Source organism: Brachionichthys hirsutus, chromosome 1, assembly GCF_040956055.1.
Source record: "Brachionichthys hirsutus isolate HB-005 chromosome 1, CSIRO-AGI_Bhir_v1, whole genome shotgun sequence".
NCBI classification, from domain to species: Eukaryota; Metazoa; Chordata; class Actinopteri; order Lophiiformes; family Brachionichthyidae; genus Brachionichthys; species Brachionichthys hirsutus.
Window position 1 is genome coordinate 12426079 of NC_090897.1, and position 21083 is coordinate 12447161.

The following is a 21083-nucleotide window of genomic DNA, read 5'->3' on the forward strand; positions in this document are numbered from 1 at the left end:
TGTTGTTTACTTGATTTCCCCTCTTCGCTGAGAAAGTTAAATAAGTGTGCCTCTTAAATTTAGAGTCAAAACCGAGCCTCACGTTTAAAACTTATCAATAGCAAGAACAGAAGCACAGGCCAGGAGAGAGGCTCTAATAAAATGGGTTTTAATTATCAGACAATGAACGCTGTCCTTCCTTTTCCGCCTTCCCCTCCCAGCTAAGTCAGAAGTTTGATTTCTGATAATGTGGATTGCTGACTGGGCTTCATCCTAGTTGCCCCTACAGCAGATGTAGCTAACACCAAGTCCTGGGAGAGTATGTTTGACAAAGTGCCATATAGATCCTCTGCTTTTCATCAGATGGCAGTGCTGGCGGAGGCATTAATCAGAAAGCTTGATAACCCAGTTTTGTTTTACTCTCCTGCAACAGTCAGGCAAAGTAATAATTTCAGGCATTACATGGAAATGAATGGGTCTCTAACCTGACTGTCAGTACAGGTGTCAGCAATTAGATGCACAGGTCGATGGCATGAACTTCAAACTTCTGTGTGTGTGTTACTGTACGTGTGATTTTAAAATAAAAATAAACCAACGGCAGATGGGTGAGAGGACAGATATGGGCATTTTAGAAACCAGATCTGAGCTGTGCCTCAAATTCTTCTCATTGGGGCATGAGATCTGTGAGCAGAGCGCTACACTGACAGAGAAAGACTTCATTTTACCAAGAAATCAATCTTTTGTTCGTGGAATGTCAATCAGAGCTCTCTGTGGAGTGAGTGAGGAGACTCATTCGGTCCTCAATCATAAGGCTGCAATCAACAATAGTTGGAAGGGCCTCTTTGTTTTCCATTTGATGTTACATTAAAGACTCATCTCCAGTGGAAACCTTTAAGTACTAATGGTGTGTTGCGGTCGAGGGGAGGGGGCAAACAGATATTTCATTTACATTATCTTATGGAAACAGAGTAGGTGGGCAGTCAGTACAGCTGATGCTGGCGCAGTGGTTGAGAGCGTCAGTACAGGTGTCAGCAATTAGATGCACAGGTCGATGGATGATCGAGAGGTTGGTGGTTCGATTCCCGGCTTCAACCACACTGCCTGCGCACGCGGCGACCAGCAGCAGATTACATTTAGACTGTAAACCAAATTGCCCTCCAAGGGACAAATCAATAAAGAGTGTTTAGTGCTTAGCATGATAAAGTGAGGATCACACATTCAATAAAATAATAAAAAGCATTTACCCCATTCCTTAGCCCATTCCTGGGTTTGCACTCATCATTACAAACACATAAAGCTATCGCATGCTCAATATTGCACATCAGTGTTGCGTACTTCAGTAGTCTCTCTATGGTTTATTTCATAATTCCGATCCATTATAAAGAAGCTGGGGAGTAAACAGCTCTGACAGTACTGTGGCTCTTTACTTCACAAAACATTCTACCACTTTGTAGTTCAAAGATCTTGACTACAGTAACTACAAAATTCAATTTGAAATATTTTAGACTATATCGTTCACGAGACATTTCTATATTCATTTTGTATTCACACACACACACAATGAAATAAATAAAAAAATAAAACTTTCAAAACTATATACCTTCTACAATTGTGATTCAATTCTTAACTCATGTGAATGGAAATCTTTCTCTTGTGGGGGGAATCACAGACCAATGCTTAAAAAATTATAATAAAAAAGGAATTAAAATGGATGCAGATGAGGTCTGCCTGTTAAGTGAAACATAACATTCACTGCATGTATTTTATTTTCAATGTTTTGCTGCATCTGGAGTACTATCTGAAGGTAGAACTCTTATTTTCTAAATTCAGTTTCAAGTTGATATGAATACGAGTTGTTTTATTTTGAAATACCCGAAAGCGGATGTTGACTAAACGCACTTCCTGTAACCTGGCTAGTTGGTTGAATATCAGCCATGACACAGTATAAAACTTTGTCTGAAGCGAGTCCACGTCTCGCGTTCACGTTGAGGCGCTCACGGAGCGGTGGTGAGGCTCGTCGGCCCGTGACGGGGTTCAATTCCCGGCGTCACTGAACAGCAGCGTCTGAACGCAGCAGGATGCTAGCCCGCGTCGCTAGCAAACCACTGCAGGAACATTAGCTCGCCGTGCTGGGAAGCCTCGCAGATGCTGTGACGCCACTTAGTCTGTCTTGTTAATGCTCGCACTCGGTCTCAGCAGCCCTTCATCATGGACACCGAGGCTATCGTGATCCGTATCAAAAGCCCGTCCGGAGACATGGACTCCTCCGTGGACTGTCCATCTCTCCTCAACTTCAATGACTTGCTGGTGAGTCTGCGAAATGCTACAGAGCTAGTAGGCCAAGTTAATTATTTCTGTTAAGTGTGCTTGATCTAAAAAGTTTTATTTTATTTTAAAGCAGCTGCATAATGAAACATTAGGAGCTCAGATTTACAGCATGACCCCCCCCCCCCCCACCTTGACTCTTATTTGTAAATCCAGCTCACTTGGTCTGACCACCAGCTTTAACCGTGACAGCTGTAAAGTCTTTTTGTTGTTGTTGTTGTTGTCGTCTCTGTAATGATGCACTCTGCCAAAACATTTCAGGTGGCAATCAAAGACGTCATGCCCGAAGCAACTGTCACGGCCTTTGAATGTAAGTCTCTGTTCTGTATTCCTGCACAGCTCCGACCTTCATTCTCCTGCAGAACACTGGCCGGGTTTTCATCTTAAATTCACTGCAGTACAAACATTGTCGGCGGCTTAAACCGTGTTTCACGTCGGTAAGATTTTGTTGTTTTAAAACAAAACGATATTCTTCTCATTTATGAATGTATTTTGCAACACTTTGTTAAATATAATACAAAAAAAGTGCTGCTCTAATTGATTACTGCAGTCTCGAAATGAGTCATTCCCCTTAATGACAAGTATCTCTAGTACTTTGTAGAGACACTTATACTGCTATGACCGGCTACAAATATGAAATATACCCAGGCACCAACTTAGCCTATTCCTGGGTTTGCATGATGCAAGTCCTTAAAATCCACCTTAATTGGGATTCATATCGGGCGACTGACGGCCACTCTAGAATAATCCAGGACTTCCTCTGAAACCAAGCCTCAGAGGTCTGCTAGGGGTCGTTGTCCTTTTGGAACATCCAATGATGCTCAAGACTCCTTCCAAATGGTGACATTTTGTTTTAGGATTTATTTTTCCAATTATAGCTGGTTTTCTTTCTTTTGTCTCATTTTTTCAGATGAGGATGAGGTCGGGGACAGAATCACTGTAAGAAGTGATGAAGAACTCAAAGCCATGTTGTCATATGTGAGTTTACAAATGAGTATTTGTACTGTTTCTTGTTGAAGTTTTACTTCTGCTTCCATTGTTGTCTCCAACATAAATATGAGGCCATCTCGAAAGACGGAACTCTCCTCTGTTATCCAGTCTAAGGTTTCTCATATATCTTTACTTTTTCATGAAGCTTTTCCAATCTCAAAAAAGGACCAAATATAAAGGATTTCGTGTTGGTGAGCGATTACAAAGCCCATGAAATAACTTTATGAATTTGTGGTAAACGTATAAAAAAACCAGACTGGACATAGTAACAGGGACGTTGCGTTGAAAGCCTTGTGTTTTTTGATTGTGTTTTTCTTGGAGTGCAATGAAAGAAGCGCTAAAGTCCCATTCCATTGGTGAAATATCTTGGAGACGGGCATCTCTAAACCTTCACACATAAAACCTGAACTGCCAAGTTGACTGTTCCCGTTCACAAGCTAGACATGATGATGTCACTTGGAGATCAGTCTGAAAAACCTTGAACTTTAAATGTATTTTTGTAGCCGTGGTAAATGCCAGAATGAGTGGATTCCTGGCACTAAACCTTGTTTGTCGGTGTTCAAAATGAGGACGCAGTCGTTAGGATGTACAGGAGGTGCCATTGGTTTGGATTAAATCTAAGTCTTAAAATAATTCTGTTTTGAATATGGGATGGGCACGTTTTGACTTCTCACTTCCACATCTGCTGGGACTATTTATTTGCTTCCTTGAGGCTTATTCAGACCTTTGAAACCGCACAGCTTCACCCAGTTGTATTTAGAATAAGTACAAAACAAGAACAACAAATGTGCTCACTGGTGGTTTTCAACAACAGACTCACAGTCACACTCCAGCTCCGCCACCTTGTGCCGAACATTTTCATATTCCAACATACTTACTGCTCATACCACGGACAGTACGAGTAATGGAGTGTAATGGCTTTCTCTGAGGTACACTGAAAGCTAAATGAACTGTCAATTTTTATTCTTTATTATTCAGTACTTAAAGTTTTGCCTCATTAAAGAGGGCCCCCCTGGGCTGCAGAATTGTTCAAAATCTACTTTCATCTCTCGATGTCTTTTACCCCCCATCAGCTCACAATGATGCTGCTGGAGCCACGGGCACAATTTACAGTCCCTGGTTTTTGTTTTGTTTTTTTTGTCCGTTTTCTTCATGCATTCACTTGTGGCTGCTTTTTAATCATTAGGTAGTACAGGATTGCAGGGTGATTAAGCAAAGAGTGACAGTCGCTGAGCCAAGGACGGTTGTGAAACAGGGATGGACAAAATATTGATCACTCGGAGCCAGCATGTTGGGGATTTTGGCCTTGATGCATATCAGGATTTAGAAATTTAGTAAATCTGTAATGAGACTAATGCTTACGAGCTACAGTGGGAGTCATCATTGGCCGTTTTTAAACTGACATTTCGTTTAGTTAAATATTTTAGGTTAATGTTAGTGAACTTTGTCATTTTCTTTTGCAGGACTGGCTAAAATAAACACATGGTTGCTACTTTCTTATGCATAATGACAGCTTATTGTCCCAACACTTTATTCAGATGATGTGGCAGCATATTAATGCAATGCCTCTGACCTGCACCTCGCTCCACTCGGCACACGTATTTTAGTATCCTCCATCCTGCTTCGTCCACAAATTTAAAAAAAGCCATTTGTACGGTAAATTTTTAGCCAACAAATCCGAGAGCCCTGTAATGGCTTTTTACTCCTCGTGGGACAGCGAAGTGTAGAGAAAGCTGCTGATCACCTGGAAAATACTTGGCTCACTAAAATATAATTTACGCTAGCTGCGTGCTTTGAATGTCTTATGCGGGGGTTTATGCATTTCAGCAGTCATTTGCATTTGTGTTCAGACGATTTCTTTCTAGTTATGGTTGTTTGCTGCGTTGGCCATTTGCCCCCCCCCCCCCCCCCCTGCAGAAAACCCTGAGGATTTTCACCTCGGTGTTGTTAATTCCAGGTGAGCAGACAGCCATTATGTGAAATTAATGGGAATGAATGGAAACCAGCATGTTAGGTGATAGGTGATGAGTCTCTTGTGGTTGCTGCTTGTGTTCCTGTGCTTGAGACATTTGTGACAATAAATTTAATACTACACTTTTAAACAAGATTTTTTATTTTTTACACTTTTTTTCTTTCTTTTTCTATAAGGTCTCTGCTTTGACATTGCCTGGTGGAAAAACGTGCGCCCCTTGTTGCTGAGCAAAATTAATGCTCATATTCAGCACTTAATTAACGTCAGTCTGCAGAGAGCATTTGTGAAAACTATCCCCATCACAGAGAACATTGATTGCTACATGCTCCTCTGAGGACCACGCGTCTTCCAGGCATCTCTAATCATTGTTTGACACCTTTAAAAGACAGATGTCCCTGCTCAAAGTTAAAGACCGGTCCGTGTCAGGTGCTAAAAAAAAAAAACATGTGACCTCATCTGTTCCTCGCTCAGCTCCCCCTGGAGGTAGTAGCTCTAATTCCACCATTCTTACTCCCATTTCTCCTTAGTCTGCTAATGATGATGAGACCCTGCCTCCCGCTCCCCATTGTCCCTTTAGGCTGAGCAATGGTATTTGGGAATGGACACTGTTTAGTTATTGGCCAACAACGGAGAATGTCTTTTAATAACACACCTACTACAGATTAGGTGGTAATTGCAGCCTTAATCAATAAACTAGCTGAGCGGAAAATTAAGGGTATGTGAAGCCTGACCCCCCCCACACACACACACACACACACACATGCTTTTTTGGTATTAGTCTTATTGTTCAGATGTGGCCTAGTGAGAACGCTGGAGGGCAAAAGCAGAGGGCTCGGAGTGAGAAGGGACCTGACAGTGATAAATAGGCCTTTTAATAACAGCTGTGCCACTTGGGTAGCCATTCTGATCCCCCGCCCCACAATGATGGAGCAAATTTACATATCTCTGTGATGACTTATGCTACAGTGTAAAACGAAACACAATGAAACGCATGCGCGTGTGGCGTCCATAAAAGACATATATTTGTCCAACTTTTTCTTTGGCAAGGTCTAGATGTTAACGTCTGATTGTTCGAAGAAGGGGACGCGAACAAAAAAAAACCCTTCACTCGCTCTCACAAACGCACTCCAGCTCCCAGTTTAACAGATGGTTTGGTTAACTGAAGCATCAATTATTGCATTGCCTTGGCAAGCGTCTGGGAGGCTCCCGAGTGTGCGCGCACGTGTCGGTCCTGCAGGATGGGAGTGTTTGGTGAGCTGTTGACCTGCAGGAGGAAAGGGTTAATGCTACACTCCTTCAGAACAAGCCCGGAGGGCATTGCTCCTCAGTGGCAACAGATTTCAGCACAGCACGCTCACATTTTTTGGGACACTGCAGATGAATATTAATAAACGTTTTGTGTCTCATCCTAAAATGTAGTAGAGTCGAATCACAATTTTACCACGACTTCTCTTTATCAGATAAAAAAATTTATTTGTGATTTTCAGCCTTTGATTCTTTTTTTTTTACTTTTTAAATGCATACATTTTCCTTCACGCGTAGTAATCCTTTCAAAGCACTGCTTCTTTCAGCCATTCCTAACTTTTCTTTCCCGTTTAGTACTGCAACACAATGAACGAACAACGAATGAACGGACTGCTGCCGGACCCTCTACAGATTTTTCCACGAGGTACGGGTTCACATGTTAACTTCTTTTCGACTTCTAATGCTAAAAGGCTACAAACGTCTTTGGGATTAGTTGTCCGACAATCAAAATAATATTTACACAATTGTTTAAATTTCAGATGTAATCTGGTTAATTCAGTCACGCTGCTTTTGGAAAAATAGGAAAATGGAAGCGTTTGGTGACTGGGAATCGGAACGCCGCCTCTGGACAACATTAAAATTCATTGGCTCATTCTGCTATTGTGTTGACAGTCATTTATAAATCTACATTTCTTTTTCGCTCCAAGGACATTGAAACGGCGTGCTTGTATTCAGGCTAAACCCCGTTTGCTGGCTTCGTGTTTTTTCTCTCTGAACTATTTTATCTATTTTACGATGAGTGCTTTTTCAATACAAGCCTTTTTATATATATATATATCTTCGTGTAGTTTCCTCACCACTCAAAGTCATACATAATTGTTAACAGGTCCCAAGGGCAAAGTGACTAAACATTTTATTGCCTTTCTCTTTTATGCTGTATTTGCCTCTCTCTCTCTCTTTCTCTCTTTTCCATTTCTCCCCTTTCTCTTTCTCTCTGGTTTTTGTTTTTCAAAGTCCCACCAGCTGTCTCGAGAGCCCAAGATCTCAATCACTCTCTAGTCTACAACTAATTTCAGAATAACCCTCGTTTCATTCCATCTTTTTTTCCTTTTCTTTATAAAGAGCTGATTCCTTTTCAGCGCGTTTGTAAATGGCCCAGTGATGTGTTCTACAATCTAGTCAATTACTGTTTCAGCCGGCAAGACTCCAGGGATCCGGAACATACATGGCCTGAAGGTACCTATCTCAATAATTGTTTCAGCTGCCTTACACAGAGGCGGAGTGGAGGGGGGGAGGGGGGGGGAGTTGAGACGAATGAATTGGTAACGCTGTGTTCCACTTATTGAAATGTCAATTGAAGTCAGGGCTCTCCTTTACTTTCACTCATTTTCTTGCTCTTCTTCTATGTTTATGTATGCAGATGGCCGGCTGTGACCCCCCCCCCCATGTTCGTTACATTTCACTTGGGTAGCCATTTAAGAGCCCCCCCCCCCCTCCCCAGCATTATGATCACCTCCTTCCATGCGATATGCAGAACACCAGCATTGATTAGTGTGGAAACTAAGTCAATACAGTGTCATTCTTCAACCGTGAAATTGTCATTACAACAACCCCCCCCCCCCCCCCCCCCCACACACACACACACACACACTGCCATTTATCAATGGCCTTCCACGGACCCTCCCATTTATGTTGAGCATATGTTGCTATTGAAACTCATTGCTAATTGCCAGGGGTTAAATCATTTGACACTTTCTCCAGATGATCCATATTTACATATCAATTTCAGCATAAAATGGCCCCCACCTTTCCAAATGCTTAAAGTATTGTATTGAATGTATCCTCTGTGGAGCTTTTCTAACACCTGCTGAACTGTGTTGGTCTGTTTAAGTTCAAAGATATGTTTTGAGAAGATGAACGTTTTCCAGAAAGCTTCGGTAAATCCTGAAGCTTTCGGTTCTCTTTTCTCTGGTTTTAATGTAAACGCAATCGGCTGAGGGGGGGGGGGGGGGGGGGGGTCTCGTGCACTGTTTAAATTAGGTCTTCATGGGCACTAATTAAAAAGAGAATCCCTGTGCTGGAGCGGACCCAACGCACCGGCCTTTTGACCTCAATTAAGTGCTATTTTTAGCATCCTCATCACGGGGGCTTGTCGCTCCTTTCGTCTCAGATATCTGCGTTGAGAAGCGAAGTCTCTGGCGTGAACAGACATGCAGACGTAAAGAACAATATCCCGGTGAAAACTTCAAATGCCTTTTCCTCGAGCCTTCAAATCTATTTTTCTTAAGCTGTAGCATCTGCATTTCCGATTCTCTTCCGTCTGCTCGGTCTTCTTTTCCTCTCCTTTATGTCTGTCACTTCTTTCTTCTTCGCCCGCCTCACTTCGCTCCAACAATAGCCAATTAACCTTCAGACTGAGCTGAGCGCCCGTGTTGTGTTCTTGTTCATTAGGGGGTCTGGCTAAATGTCTGCCTGTGTTTCGGCCTTGACCACCAAATGTGTCTCTGTGCGTGTGTCCTTTCACATTTGTTCATATATAAATGTGTATATATATCTCGTCATACCGACCTTCAGGTTAATACCAAACCTAACCCAGCCACTGACTGCACGCCAGCTGTCCCGGACTCCATGGCCAACAACAGGTGCGCTTGTTTGAACATCAGGAGCATGTGATGAGGAGTGATATTAATGATGATGGTGAATCTGAACCGTGTTCTCTCCATCAGCCTGAAAAAGTCTTCTGCGGAGCTGAAGAGGATCCTGACCAACGGGCAGGTACGCCTGCGCTCTGCGCTCTGCGCTCTGCGCTCTGGGTTTAGGTGGAATCTCACCGCTGCTTTCTCGCTGCTCCTGCTCTCATGTCTGGTTTCCACTGTCGACTCCTCTATTGATTTCCTGTGACGCTGGTTGCGGGAATGTGGTAGCGGACGGGTGTTTGGTTGTCTCTGCTCTGGGCTGATGTGAGAGCCAGCATGTAGCTCTCACACACACACACACACACACACACACACACACGCACGCACACACACACACAATGGCGTGAGTGTGTCAAGAAGACAGGTAAGCCAATAGCCTCTCAGGTTTCTGTCGTAGCCCAGTGATCTAACAGAGCTGTTCCTTTCATCCGTCTCTTCTCATTCTCTTTACCTCTTTGCTGTCACCATTGGATCCAATCAGTTTAGGTGAAGAGGAGGGGGGGGGGGGGGGGGCATGCATGATGGCTGAAACTTTCTGTTGATACAAAATTAGCCTCTGCAGCCCCACATTTTAATTATTTATTTTCATGGTTTAATAGCTGAAATCAATGTCATTCTGTGAGTTGAGGAAAAAAATATATTGTATTTAGAATTTTTTATTTTTTTTAGTTGTGCTGTAATTTTGATCAGATAAAATTATTTTAACTTAATACATCATAAAAATGTATTCTTTTTTTAAAAGTCTTTCTCTCAATGTCTGAACATTTATTTATCTTTTGTGTTTTGGCTTTGCCAGAAAACAATTTTCTGATTGTTAGAATTTCTTTTATTGACAATGTGTAGTAGTGACTAATTTCATTGACCTTCAAGAAGATTTTGGATATTTGTAATTTCAAAATATGAAATGGATGAAACGGTCATCCTAACCTAATATCAGTCACTCCACTATTCACCCAAGAGGAACATCTTCTTATAAATTGGACAGCGAACGTTGTATTGATCTCCCGTCTTGTCCTTCTGTCCCTCTGTTTCCTTTCCTCTGCTGCTGAACTTGGAGTGACCTGAATGTTGTGAGCGTTCATAGCCTCCAGTTGTATCATCCTCTCTCTCTCGCCTGTGTTCCTACACAGATCATGAACTGGGTTGCATGTCTTCTTGTGTTTTTACACCATATCTGTGCGTGTTTGTGGGTTTGCAGATAAATGCCCAGGATATCCATTACCAAGAACAGCTTAGCCATGGAAACGGAGGCACCGTTTACAAGTAAGTCTTCCTTTCCACGTTGAAGCAGCAACTTCGTCACTCTACAGCACACCGTAGAAAGACTTCTGCACACGCAATCATTAAAGAATCAATCAGAGGCCGGTTTTGAACTGATGTCGACTTTTTCTCGTCTTTTTAAAAGGCAAACTGATCATTGTTGTTCTATGAAGTGTCTCATTGGTGGCCGTCTCTCTGTTCTTCATCTGCCGCGTCTCAGTTGTTGGTGTGCTATTGCTCGTGCTGGTTTGTGTCTATACTTGCAGTTATTTATTTGGGTTTCAAGGTTGCAAATGTATATAAAGTATTGATTTTGGGCTGTAAGCCATGACGGCAATGGATATTCTGTCTATACCACTGCAAATTACACTGTCACGACAGAAGCGCTCCATCCTATCCCACCAGACAAATGTGTTACTGCCCCCGCTAACGTTATGACAAGGTTGGCATTTGTGTTGCTTTTTCTATCCCCCCTTTTCCCTACCTTGTGTTTTCTCCTCCCCATCAATCTTGAGCTATTGAGCTGTTTTATTGAGATTGAAATATTGATCACTGCTCATGCTAACCTTGACTTGACAGAGTGGTCTGCCTCACACAGTCTCCATCAAACCCAATATATTTCCTATCAATTTATTTCACACTTTTACTATTTTATGACTTCAAGATAGTTTCAAAATTCTCAATTTCTTATCGTTGCTACAAATAGTTGGCAGTTTTTGTAATCCTGACAGCTTTTCTGTCACTTTAACCAAGAAAATAGCTCTTACAATTTGGTGCTAGATGTTTTTAAGGTTAGAAAGAAAAAATAAACAGTAAACAAATAAACACAGACTTGTTGTTTATACTATCTTGGTTGAGTTGTGTTTCATGACCATTTCACAGCATATATAACTCATCTCGACATGCCTCAAGGCATTTAAGTCTTTTGAGGTGAACGTAAACACATTCTGCATCCCAAATTCAGAGAGCAGGGAAAACCCCCCAGAAGGAAAGTTACCCAGTCATTTTATGGAGGAGGACTCCCTTTCGAAGGAATAACCCTTCCCTCCCTCCACATCCATCCACATAGGTCATATGTGTCAAACTCAAGGCCCGGGGGCCAATGTGGCCCGCAAGAGCTTTGTGCAGACATTTGTTTTTGTAAAATGCTGAAAAGTAAAAGTGAATCAGAGTTGATGTGTATTTGTAACTGATTTTTAATCTGTAAATTTAATGTTAAAATTAAATATTTGTTGCTGACTCCATTCTGGATCCGACCCAGATGATATTCAGTGGTGAGATAGAGCCCCCCCCCCCACCCTACATGACTGTGTTAAATTCCCTAAATATCGGTGAATAATCAATGGAGATATTGAAGAACAAATTACAGACAGACGCCGGCGATTACGAAACCTCAGCGGATATATTGTAATATTTATAATTTAATTAAGTATGTAGTAGTAAATAGTTATTTAGCAGCATGTTAAGGAGTAGTTACATTTTATTTACATTACATTACATTTAGTTACATTTACACGATGTTACATTTACAACTGGCCCTTTGAGGGCGACCATAATGCTGATGTGGCCCTTGGAGAAAATGAGTTTGACACCCCTGATATAGGTCATCACACCGCAGCCAAAACACCATGTAATTGATACAGAATTGGGTCAAATTAACTTTTTTGTTATGCTTTTGTTTTTCATATTATTTACACGTTTATGTGTTATCTGTTGTTCAGATACACGTAGTTACATATTAATATAAAGTAAGCATGTAAAAGGGCATTTATCTGTTTCTTAGGAACCGATTAATTTTGCTTCCATTATTTATTATGGGAAATGTAGTTTTGGTGTTCAAATAAAAGGTTTTTCGAACTGTATTACGGAACGGATTATGGTCGACAGCCGAGGTTTGACTCTACTAAAGTGTACTGCCGATGATGAACACTGATCTGTCAGAGCTGGAGAGTTTGTGAAGGATGCTCTTCCACGTGAGGATTCTGAATGATTTATATGATGTGAAGGTGTCTTGAGGTACAAAGCAGTGCTTTGTATTCTTCTGGTGGTTATTTGGCAGAGTAATAACATAGGTACGGTACACAGAAATGTACATGCATATCAACAGTTTGATTTTGATACAAATATGTCTGTACTCGTACTCAGAGTTCAAACCTGAAGTAAAAAAAAATAATACAAATAATAACAGGAATCGCTATTTGTCATGAAATATTAATAAATCTTTGTTGTTTTTCTTTTATTTGGGTGAAGGCTAGTGTTTCTGTCCTTCCAGTCTCTATTTAACAAGTCATGATCGCTCGAGGAAATTGGTGTTAATTGTGTTGGTGACCCAGACATCAGCGCTTACAAATTATCACCAGTAACTTGTAACTGATTGCGTGTTTCTTTAATTGTAATTACTTTGTCACAGTTTAGAAAAGGCTCTAATTATTTATTGTCACTCTTCTCTTTGCACCGCCTTTTATTCAGTTTGACTGGATTTCTCATTTTTATACCCGACCACAGTCGAGTTTTATTTAAGTGCATCTCTTCCTTTTCTTCTCAGTGTTTCATGCTAAGAATAAATTCATATAATTTAAGCAATAATAAAGTAAATGTAATGTACACTCAAGTCAAGGTTGTTTGAGTCAAAACCGTCATGATGGGAAAAAATAAGTGTGAATTATGTGTTTTTAAGATCAGAGGCTGATCACAGCGATTGATTTTTGTAGTCGTTCTAGCCGGAATGAACAGGATTGGGACATGTTATTGACATAGCGATCACATTATGCATTAGGGTAGACTAGGACACCAAGAATGCTGGGGCATCGGTGGGCAAGCGGAACAATGTGTTCATAAATGGCTTCTGTTGAATTTTCTGAGAATGAGAAACTCAGATTTGTTGAATTGGACTGAAGTCCAGTATCGCGGGGCGGTTCTGGGTGTTTAGGTTGCATAATTGTTTGGTTTAATGGACATATATAGCTGTGTAATGTCTGTGTTGTAATTGTACAGGACTCGCTGTGTCCACCAGACCAACCAGAGCCCCCGCCAGACCAAAAATAATTCAATATGCCAAAAATAAACTACACATGGTTGATGATGTGTGATTCTTCTCCGGCATCTGATACGTTTGACTTTTATCTGACCAATGAAACGTTTTTATGTCGCCATCTATGTGAAGCCCAAACTTCTGATCTTACTCCTCTACTATAGATGTACTTAAGGCATCCTCTCCTTGTGATCAAGGCGCAGCACGGTGGCACAGCAAGAAGGTCACAGGTTCAAATCCAGCTTGGGGGCCTTTCTGTGAAGAGTTCGCATGTTCACCCCGTGTCTGCTGTGTGGGTTCTCTCCGGGTTTTCCGGCTTCCTCCCCACCACAAAAAAACAGCAACATGCAACTTGGGTCCAGGTCGTTATTGGAAATGAGAATTAATTCTCAATTAACTCACCCGGCTAAATGAAGGTTAAATAAAAAAAATGTTCTAAGTCTGACTTTGCTTGAAGTCTTGGTGCATTTGAGTGCAGGGGGGGTTTATTCTAACTAGGGGTGGTCGTTTAGGATTAGTTTGATTTCAAATTCAGTATGACCAAACCTTGTGCTTAAAGAGTTATGAAGCCTGCCAAAAATATAGAGGCTAAACTCATTACAAAATAGATGAGAGGTTTCCATAGATTTGGAATTAAAGGGCGTGTTTTGAAGTCCTTTCTATTTTGTTCTTTTAAATTCATGATATTATGCCAGATAAGGTTCAGTACATTGGGCGCTTTGGGCAGCCTATTTCTCAACAATACCTGATTTGTTTTGTAAAATACATGCAGTATAAATAATGAATAATGAAGTTACTTGCTCAGCAGGACAGAACAAGTGTTGCTGCATCAAGCTGGAAATGAGCCGCTATAAAACACACCATGGCCCGTACAGGTTTCTTGTTTGGAAACCAATTCTGTGTCCTCTTCAGCCTGTGTTCCATCTCATGTTAGGATCATCACATGTGAAAAGCACCACCACTCCCCACCTTTTAACCTCTCAGCCCATTTGTGACCCGGAGCCATTTAGACTCAATTGGATGTTACCAACACCTCAGCCCTCCATAGCCTGTGTCGACCCAGACATCCATCACTGTCGGCCTTTGTTTTTTTTTTTATTACACTCTGAGGTCCGTCTTGTCCACCAACCTAACTGACTCTGTGGTTTATTTATACAATCACAAGGACACACAGACTATTTTCATGACACCTGGATCCAGATTATCCTGCCTGTCACTACGATAACATCTACTTATAGCTGTTCTGTTATTGACCCCCCTCTATTGACTTTGGTCTTTTAACATGCTTTGGATCATTAAAAAAAAAAAGAAAGTCAAACCTATTTGCTTAATTGCTCCGGGCCCTTGTGTCCTGTGTCCAAATATTTATAGATTGTGCCTAAAACTGAATTGAGTGACTGCAGTTTACACTATTACTCCACTATTTATTTATCTTTTCTTCATTTTTTTATTAGGCTGATGGTGTGTGAACTGATTTCTGAGTGACCTATTTTGTGTTGGCGACTCACTGGTTGAGATAAAGGTGCTGCAATATGTGAATGTTTATTTTACGAGATACTGTATACTTAACTTTAAATATTTCACACATCATAGTCGTCCTGATGGCAATTCTGATGATTGATGAATCAGAATCACTTTATAGCCATTGTCAATGATGGTTTCACAGACTAGGATTTTTTTCTCTCTGAAGTTGTGCAACATGTAACAGTAATGACAATAATAAATGTTAGCTACAGCGCTATGCTGTAGTGTACGCCCTAAAATATTTATTTATAAGATCAGCATGTTTACACTCCAGCACAGTAGGTGGCAGTATGCACCTCCAACGTCCATTATAAGCGTCTCACGTGGCATAGACCATAGTCGGAGCGAAAAGCAGCCCATCATCCATGTGACACTGTTAGAGTCCCGTGTTAGCCCCGATCCTGGAGGCCGTCCCACAAACCTAACTTCAGACACAGGGACAGAGGCCCTATGAATACTGCATGATGGAGCTTTTATTACAGCGCGAGCTGGAGTGTAAATAAGATCCAGGAATGGGGCACATTTACTGGGGTCAGATCAGGGGGGAAGTGGCGGCGGGGCGGGCTATGTAACCTTGTCCCCACGTCTCCTGTTGTCATGAGCCTGTCACCGTAACTCATCCAGGGAGGCTCGGCCCTGAGGCGTTCAAGGACAGTCTGAGACTACAGCTTTAATCAAGGCGTAGTCACGCCAAATCTTCAGCCCAAAATCGTATCCGTTAAGAAGCATTTGTTAAAACTTTGGAATTGATTCCCTCTTGCATGCCTAGCGATGAAGACGGTTTAATCTCTTTTCAAACTGCTTCACACAACAAACCAGCTCAAAAGTGTTTAACATCCATACGCATGAGCCTGCCTACATTAACATCTTCTTTTTTTTAATTGAGAGGCAGCAGTCATGCTTAACTGATATTGATCGTAGCTTAAAGTCCAGGACATCAAAATGGAAGCGAGGGCATCGACGTTTGTGAGCTAAAACGGCTTCCTCCAAAAAAAAAAAAAGATGAGGCTTAAGAATCGGTCCCTTCATCTTTCTTCTGGACGCTGTACTTCAATCAGGCGCTGGATAACTCTGAAGGTGATGTGGCTGAAACGGACTCAAACCTGAATTATTTCATGATGCACATAATACATTCAAGAACGGCAAAAATGAAGACGTTTTCACCTCTCATCCTAGAGGCTTCTTCCATCCTGGCTTCATATAATCCTAAAGCAGATAGGCAACACAACGTCTTAAAGTAAGACGCAGCAGCACGTGGGTATCCAGGTATCGTGTTTGCTCGGGCTGCCTGCTGGCTTGCCAGACTGTGCTGCACACCGACCCGCCTCAGCCTCATCACATGGCAGCTGGTGGACAGTATTCATCCTTGCGTTTCGTATGTTGAGCCGCCCGGAGGTATTGTCACGCCTGACGTAAACTAACCTTCAATGGCTGTAACTGAAGCCGGCGGTTGGCTTTCACATGGTCGATAATTAAATCGTTGTAGCTGTAGCTCCTTAAATCTAAATGAATTGCTGTCCTTTCGTTTTCAAATTTGGGTTTGAATACGAAAATACAGAAATAAATATCCAGGTATTGTTTAATGAAACTTTCACTCCTCTTGTCTCCAGAGCGTACCATCTTCTCAGCAGGCGGGTGTTGGCGGTCAAGGTGAGCGCCCCTCCATGTTGGACATCGAAGGCCTGAACCGCCTTTCATTTTTACCGGCTTCATTTTATTGAAGACTGTCTTTTATCTCCTGTCTGGTTGCAGGTCATTCCTCTGGACATCACAGTGGAATTACAGAAACAGATCATGTCAGAATTAGAAATTCTCTACAAGGTTAGTTTTAATTGATGGAATCCAACATTAGCAAAACAAGACTTTCAGGCCACTGACCGTTCCTGTATTTTGTATTTTTATGATGGTCTCTTTCTCTGATTGCAGTGTGATTCTCCTTACATCATCACGTTCTTCAGTGCCTTCTTCGTAGAGAACAGAATATCAATATGCACGGAATTCATGGACGGTGAGTTTCCTCTGCTGCTGATGCTTCTTTTTTAATCTTTGCTCTCCACAGCTGTTTAGTAGAGACTCAAGGGAACTGTCGTGCCTCGACCGTGTACCCATTTACACTTCAGCAGATCAAGGGAACGTTGTGTGGCTGTCAGCTGTTGATCCTGCATGTGTGCTAAAAGCTACGAGGGTGTGATGAATCCCGACTTAAGTGCATTTGTCGGTGCGTTTGTATTTGTGTGAGGTAGGAGACTGTTTTTTTTTTAGATTTGCTTTTGTAATGTGTGTGTGTTCGAGTGTGTGTTAATGCAATGATTCCACTGCTTCACACATTTGTCAGCAAAGCCTGTCTTTTCTCCCGAAAACTTTTCTTTGAGCGGTCATTTCCAGTTATCCTTGATTATTATAGAAGAATGTAGTGTTGTTGAGTTCGGACTGCAAAAGGACAAATCAATGAATAAAATAAGAAAACTATATATTAACATTTTTTAGGTACATTTCTTTTTCGACAAAGGTGCTCGGTCAAAATTAGGCATTAAATTCTGGATCTCCATTCAAAAGAAGCAACTGACTGGATATTCTGACTGTTATTTGATTGGTCAACGTGAATTTGGGTCGTTTGTCTCTGTATTACACCAATAAATGAATTAAAATGACAAAAACAATTTGTGTTTCACAGGAGGTTCATTGGACGTGTACAAAAGAATTCCAGAGCACGTTCTGGGGAGGATCGCAGTCGCAGTGAGTTTGCGTTGAAATCTACTTTGATTATTTGGCCGATTTTATTAAAATGATTTGGCTCTGGAGGTATTTTGTTGAGGTTAGTTAAACATGCAGCCTGTTGGTGTGATCTGTGTGCGCCTGGCAGTCATTGTGTTCTGCTTGGCCTGTTGCCGTCAGATCTTGAACAAGTCTGAGGAGGAAACTCATTTTTATTAATGTTATAAAACAAAAGGGAACCACAGCTGCGGATTTTCCAATTAGCCTCTATTTGGTGAAGTGACACGCGACGTCAGTGTTGTTTTCCCTTTAGCCTCTCATCTCCCTTCCTGCTCTCAGTTAAAACTATCATTTTGATAGCAATGACCTTGATGCTGATAAATCCGTGTCTCTTTTCCACACTCATTATCCTTCACATCAAACCCTCTCCTGCCCCCCCCCCCCCCCCTTCACTTTGTCCGTAATCAAACAATAAAAGCCATTTAATGTGTTAATTCTAATTCACAGCTTCCTGTCCTTTCTGCTGTCGTAGTTGTTAATTATCACAGAAGGAAAAGCTCAGAAGAAGGTGTGAGTGAAGCTGCGTATGGAGTTGAACTCGCGCCACCACATTTTGAGTCAGCAGGACTTCAGAGAGGTTTTGTCGCGTTGCTGCCTGTTATTTATCTCTGAGGCTGATGATCATTAGCGATGGCTGACGGGATGCTGCAGACTCAAATCACTTTAAATGAAAACAGTCAAAGCTTTGTTAGTCACTGGGAGATGAAGGATGCTTTAACAAAAGTAAAATGATTAAATGGTTGGAGCATGAATCGAACCACAAAGACCGTTGTATGCGAGGGATCTCAATACTGAGGTCCTTTTTATTCACTTTGCTCCTCAGCAGACGCTGTAGAAGATGCATTTCCATGGATTTGGTGGAATGAGGGCCCAAATCTGTTGAATTTAATGAAGAATGAACGGGAGGCTTAAATGTGCGACTCTATGCTGTCGTAGTCTGCTGCACCATGCAGATATGCACTGCGCTGATCTAAAGAGGCCAAAACTCCTGAAACACTAACAGATTTATTTTAATGTTAATGTTTAATCTGTTGTTTAATGTGTGTCTCCAGGTAGTAAAAGGCCTGACCTATCTGTGGAGTCTGAAGATACTTCACAGAGGTGAGTGATGCAGTTTGAAGCCTGTGTGTTTATTTAATAAATAAAAAAATAAAAAGTAGACGAGAGTTGATAAAGATAAGCTGCAGACTGCTGATGTGGCACTTTGAGCAAGCAGTTTGTCTCCACAGATGTCAAGCCTTCCAATATGCTGGTGAACACCCGGGGACAAGTCAAGCTTTGTGACTTTGGTGTCAGCACACAGGTACACTGGTGTCTGTGTGTGTGTGTGTGTGTGTGTGTGTGTGTGTGTGTGTGTGTGTGTGTGTGTGTGTGTGTGTGTGTGTGTGTATGACAGTGTATGAGAGAGAGATATGCTGCATCACCTCAGACCTGCATATGGTCAACCTGTCAATCAGTGCTTTCATTTTCAACCCTGAACATCAGCACTATCCCAAGGGTACTCCACTCATATTAGCCCCCCCCCCCCCCCCCCCCCCCCAATTGTTCTGCAGCCGAGGGGGAATAAAAAAAAATCACTTTTCAGAATTATGCACCGAACAACAGATTCTCATTCATATGCATTCAGTGGCTGTGGGGAGAGCGTGGGTAGCAACAATAGCCTAGCGAGTGTGTGTGTGTGTGTGTGTGTGTGTGTGTTTGTGTGTCGACCACGGGGGACAGACCTTCAGCGCTCCCCTAAACATCGGTCCTGAGGCCCGTTCTATTATGACTTGTTCTTCATTCTTAACCTCCACTTCCTCGGAAGCTCCAAGGTGAATTTTCCTTGCTGCTAACATTGACCCGTCCGCCCTCTTTTTAGCTTTTTTTGTTTACTCACCCCCCCCCCTTACAGCCATAAGGGAGCAGACACTCATTATCACTGTCCTGTCATTGATGGCATGTACCTTTGTTTCTGCCAACACAACACGTGAACTCACTAATGTCTCCTTGTCTGACTCCTGCTCCCTTGTGTGAAGGTTGAGAGCAGCCTGAAATATTAGCCTGACGTTTCGGTCGATTTAAACAAATTACTTTCAGCTACTGGCTTTTTATTCCCCGGGATAGGACAGTAAAGTAAGGGTTCCTAAAAGGTATTGTTTATTATGATCGGCTGAATATACTGAATTTTAACAGAGTAGATTTCATTATTTGTCTTTGATGGATTTTTTTTTTTTTTATCTCCCTCATGGCTACATTTTGTTTTGGAGCATAAATCAAAAATGTGGTTTTATATCTTGATTTATTTTGCTGCCATGGTTACAGACTTTGAATTCCATTCTGAATTTGTTGCTAGACCAGATATCAAATGCTGTTAAATTATTTTATGCATTATGAAAGTTTTGTGCACACAAGAAAAAGAAGTAGTAGTGCTATTTTTTTTTTAAGAAGTTTAATTGTTTTCATTTATAATTGTTTCCATGGTCCGAGTTACTTTTTGCTGGAGAACCGGCATGCATTTGATCACAGCTGCTTGTCCTTCGGTCGTTATCAGCTCAGTAGCAGACTTTTATCCTTCATTGAAATGCATCTGTGGCGACGGATCCTGTCTCCTCTCATGCATGTTTTATTTACAGCTGGTGAATTCTATTGCCAAAACCTATGTGGGAACTAATGCATACATGGCGGTGAGTGTTTGAAAGAAGTTAATATTCTAGTTTAGTTAGTTTTCTAGAATCGGAACCATCTAGCGTTCGTTCTCCTGACAGTTTCTGATGTTTGTTTTCCACAGCCAGAGAGGATATCAGGGGAGCAGTATGGCATCCATGCAGATGTCTGGAGCGTGGGAATCTCTTTAATGGAGGTAAGACGACGTTAAATAGTTTCATACTGTACAGTATATGGAATTTGGAAAGGAAGTGGGTGTTAAATTCTTTGACTGAGTCCTGTTGAAGGGGGATGCTTGCCTCACACGCTCCGACACATTTCAGTTTCAGGATAACGCTCTCCTGGTCTCTCGTCTGATTTGATTCTCAGCTTCCCTCTGCAGCGTAACAAATGTTTATGGGCGTCTGCCTTTCCTTTGTCCATCAATGGTGTTTAATATCATCATACTGTACTGGTAACAATAAAGGAAGAGTCTAGAAGAAGCCATGTCGGGATAATTGACGTGATTTTTGCACCCCCGGCCCTGTTCCCTTTCTTTCTGTGTGCAGTAAATTAAATGAAGTGGCGTGCAGTCCCGTTCAGTTTGGACTGAACTTTAGCCTAATGGTTATTTAAGTTCAAGGAGAGACTTGAGCATGTC

The 21083-nt window shown here is 41.7% G+C and overlaps 1 protein-coding gene across 1 annotated transcript in view; it reads left to right on the plus strand.

Moving 5' to 3' along the window:
* Window positions 1-2187: 2187 nt before the first annotated feature.
* The window catches only part of map2k5 (mitogen-activated protein kinase kinase 5), a 39743-nt gene continuing 20847 nt past the window's right edge, over window positions 2188-21083 (plus strand). Inside the window, exons 1-16 of the mRNA XM_068738885.1 lie at window positions 2188-2286; window positions 2566-2614; window positions 3215-3282; window positions 6866-6935; window positions 7707-7747; window positions 9086-9153; window positions 9238-9286; window positions 10406-10470; window positions 16633-16672; window positions 16775-16843; window positions 16949-17030; window positions 17697-17758; window positions 18850-18898; window positions 19027-19100; window positions 20413-20463; window positions 20568-20639. Coding sequence (XP_068594986.1) covers window positions 2188-2286; window positions 2566-2614; window positions 3215-3282; window positions 6866-6935; window positions 7707-7747; window positions 9086-9153; window positions 9238-9286; window positions 10406-10470; window positions 16633-16672; window positions 16775-16843; window positions 16949-17030; window positions 17697-17758; window positions 18850-18898; window positions 19027-19100; window positions 20413-20463; window positions 20568-20639 — 1008 coding nt within the window. The remainder of the gene's footprint in view (window positions 2287-2565; window positions 2615-3214; window positions 3283-6865; window positions 6936-7706; window positions 7748-9085; window positions 9154-9237; window positions 9287-10405; window positions 10471-16632; window positions 16673-16774; window positions 16844-16948; window positions 17031-17696; window positions 17759-18849; window positions 18899-19026; window positions 19101-20412; window positions 20464-20567; window positions 20640-21083) is intronic.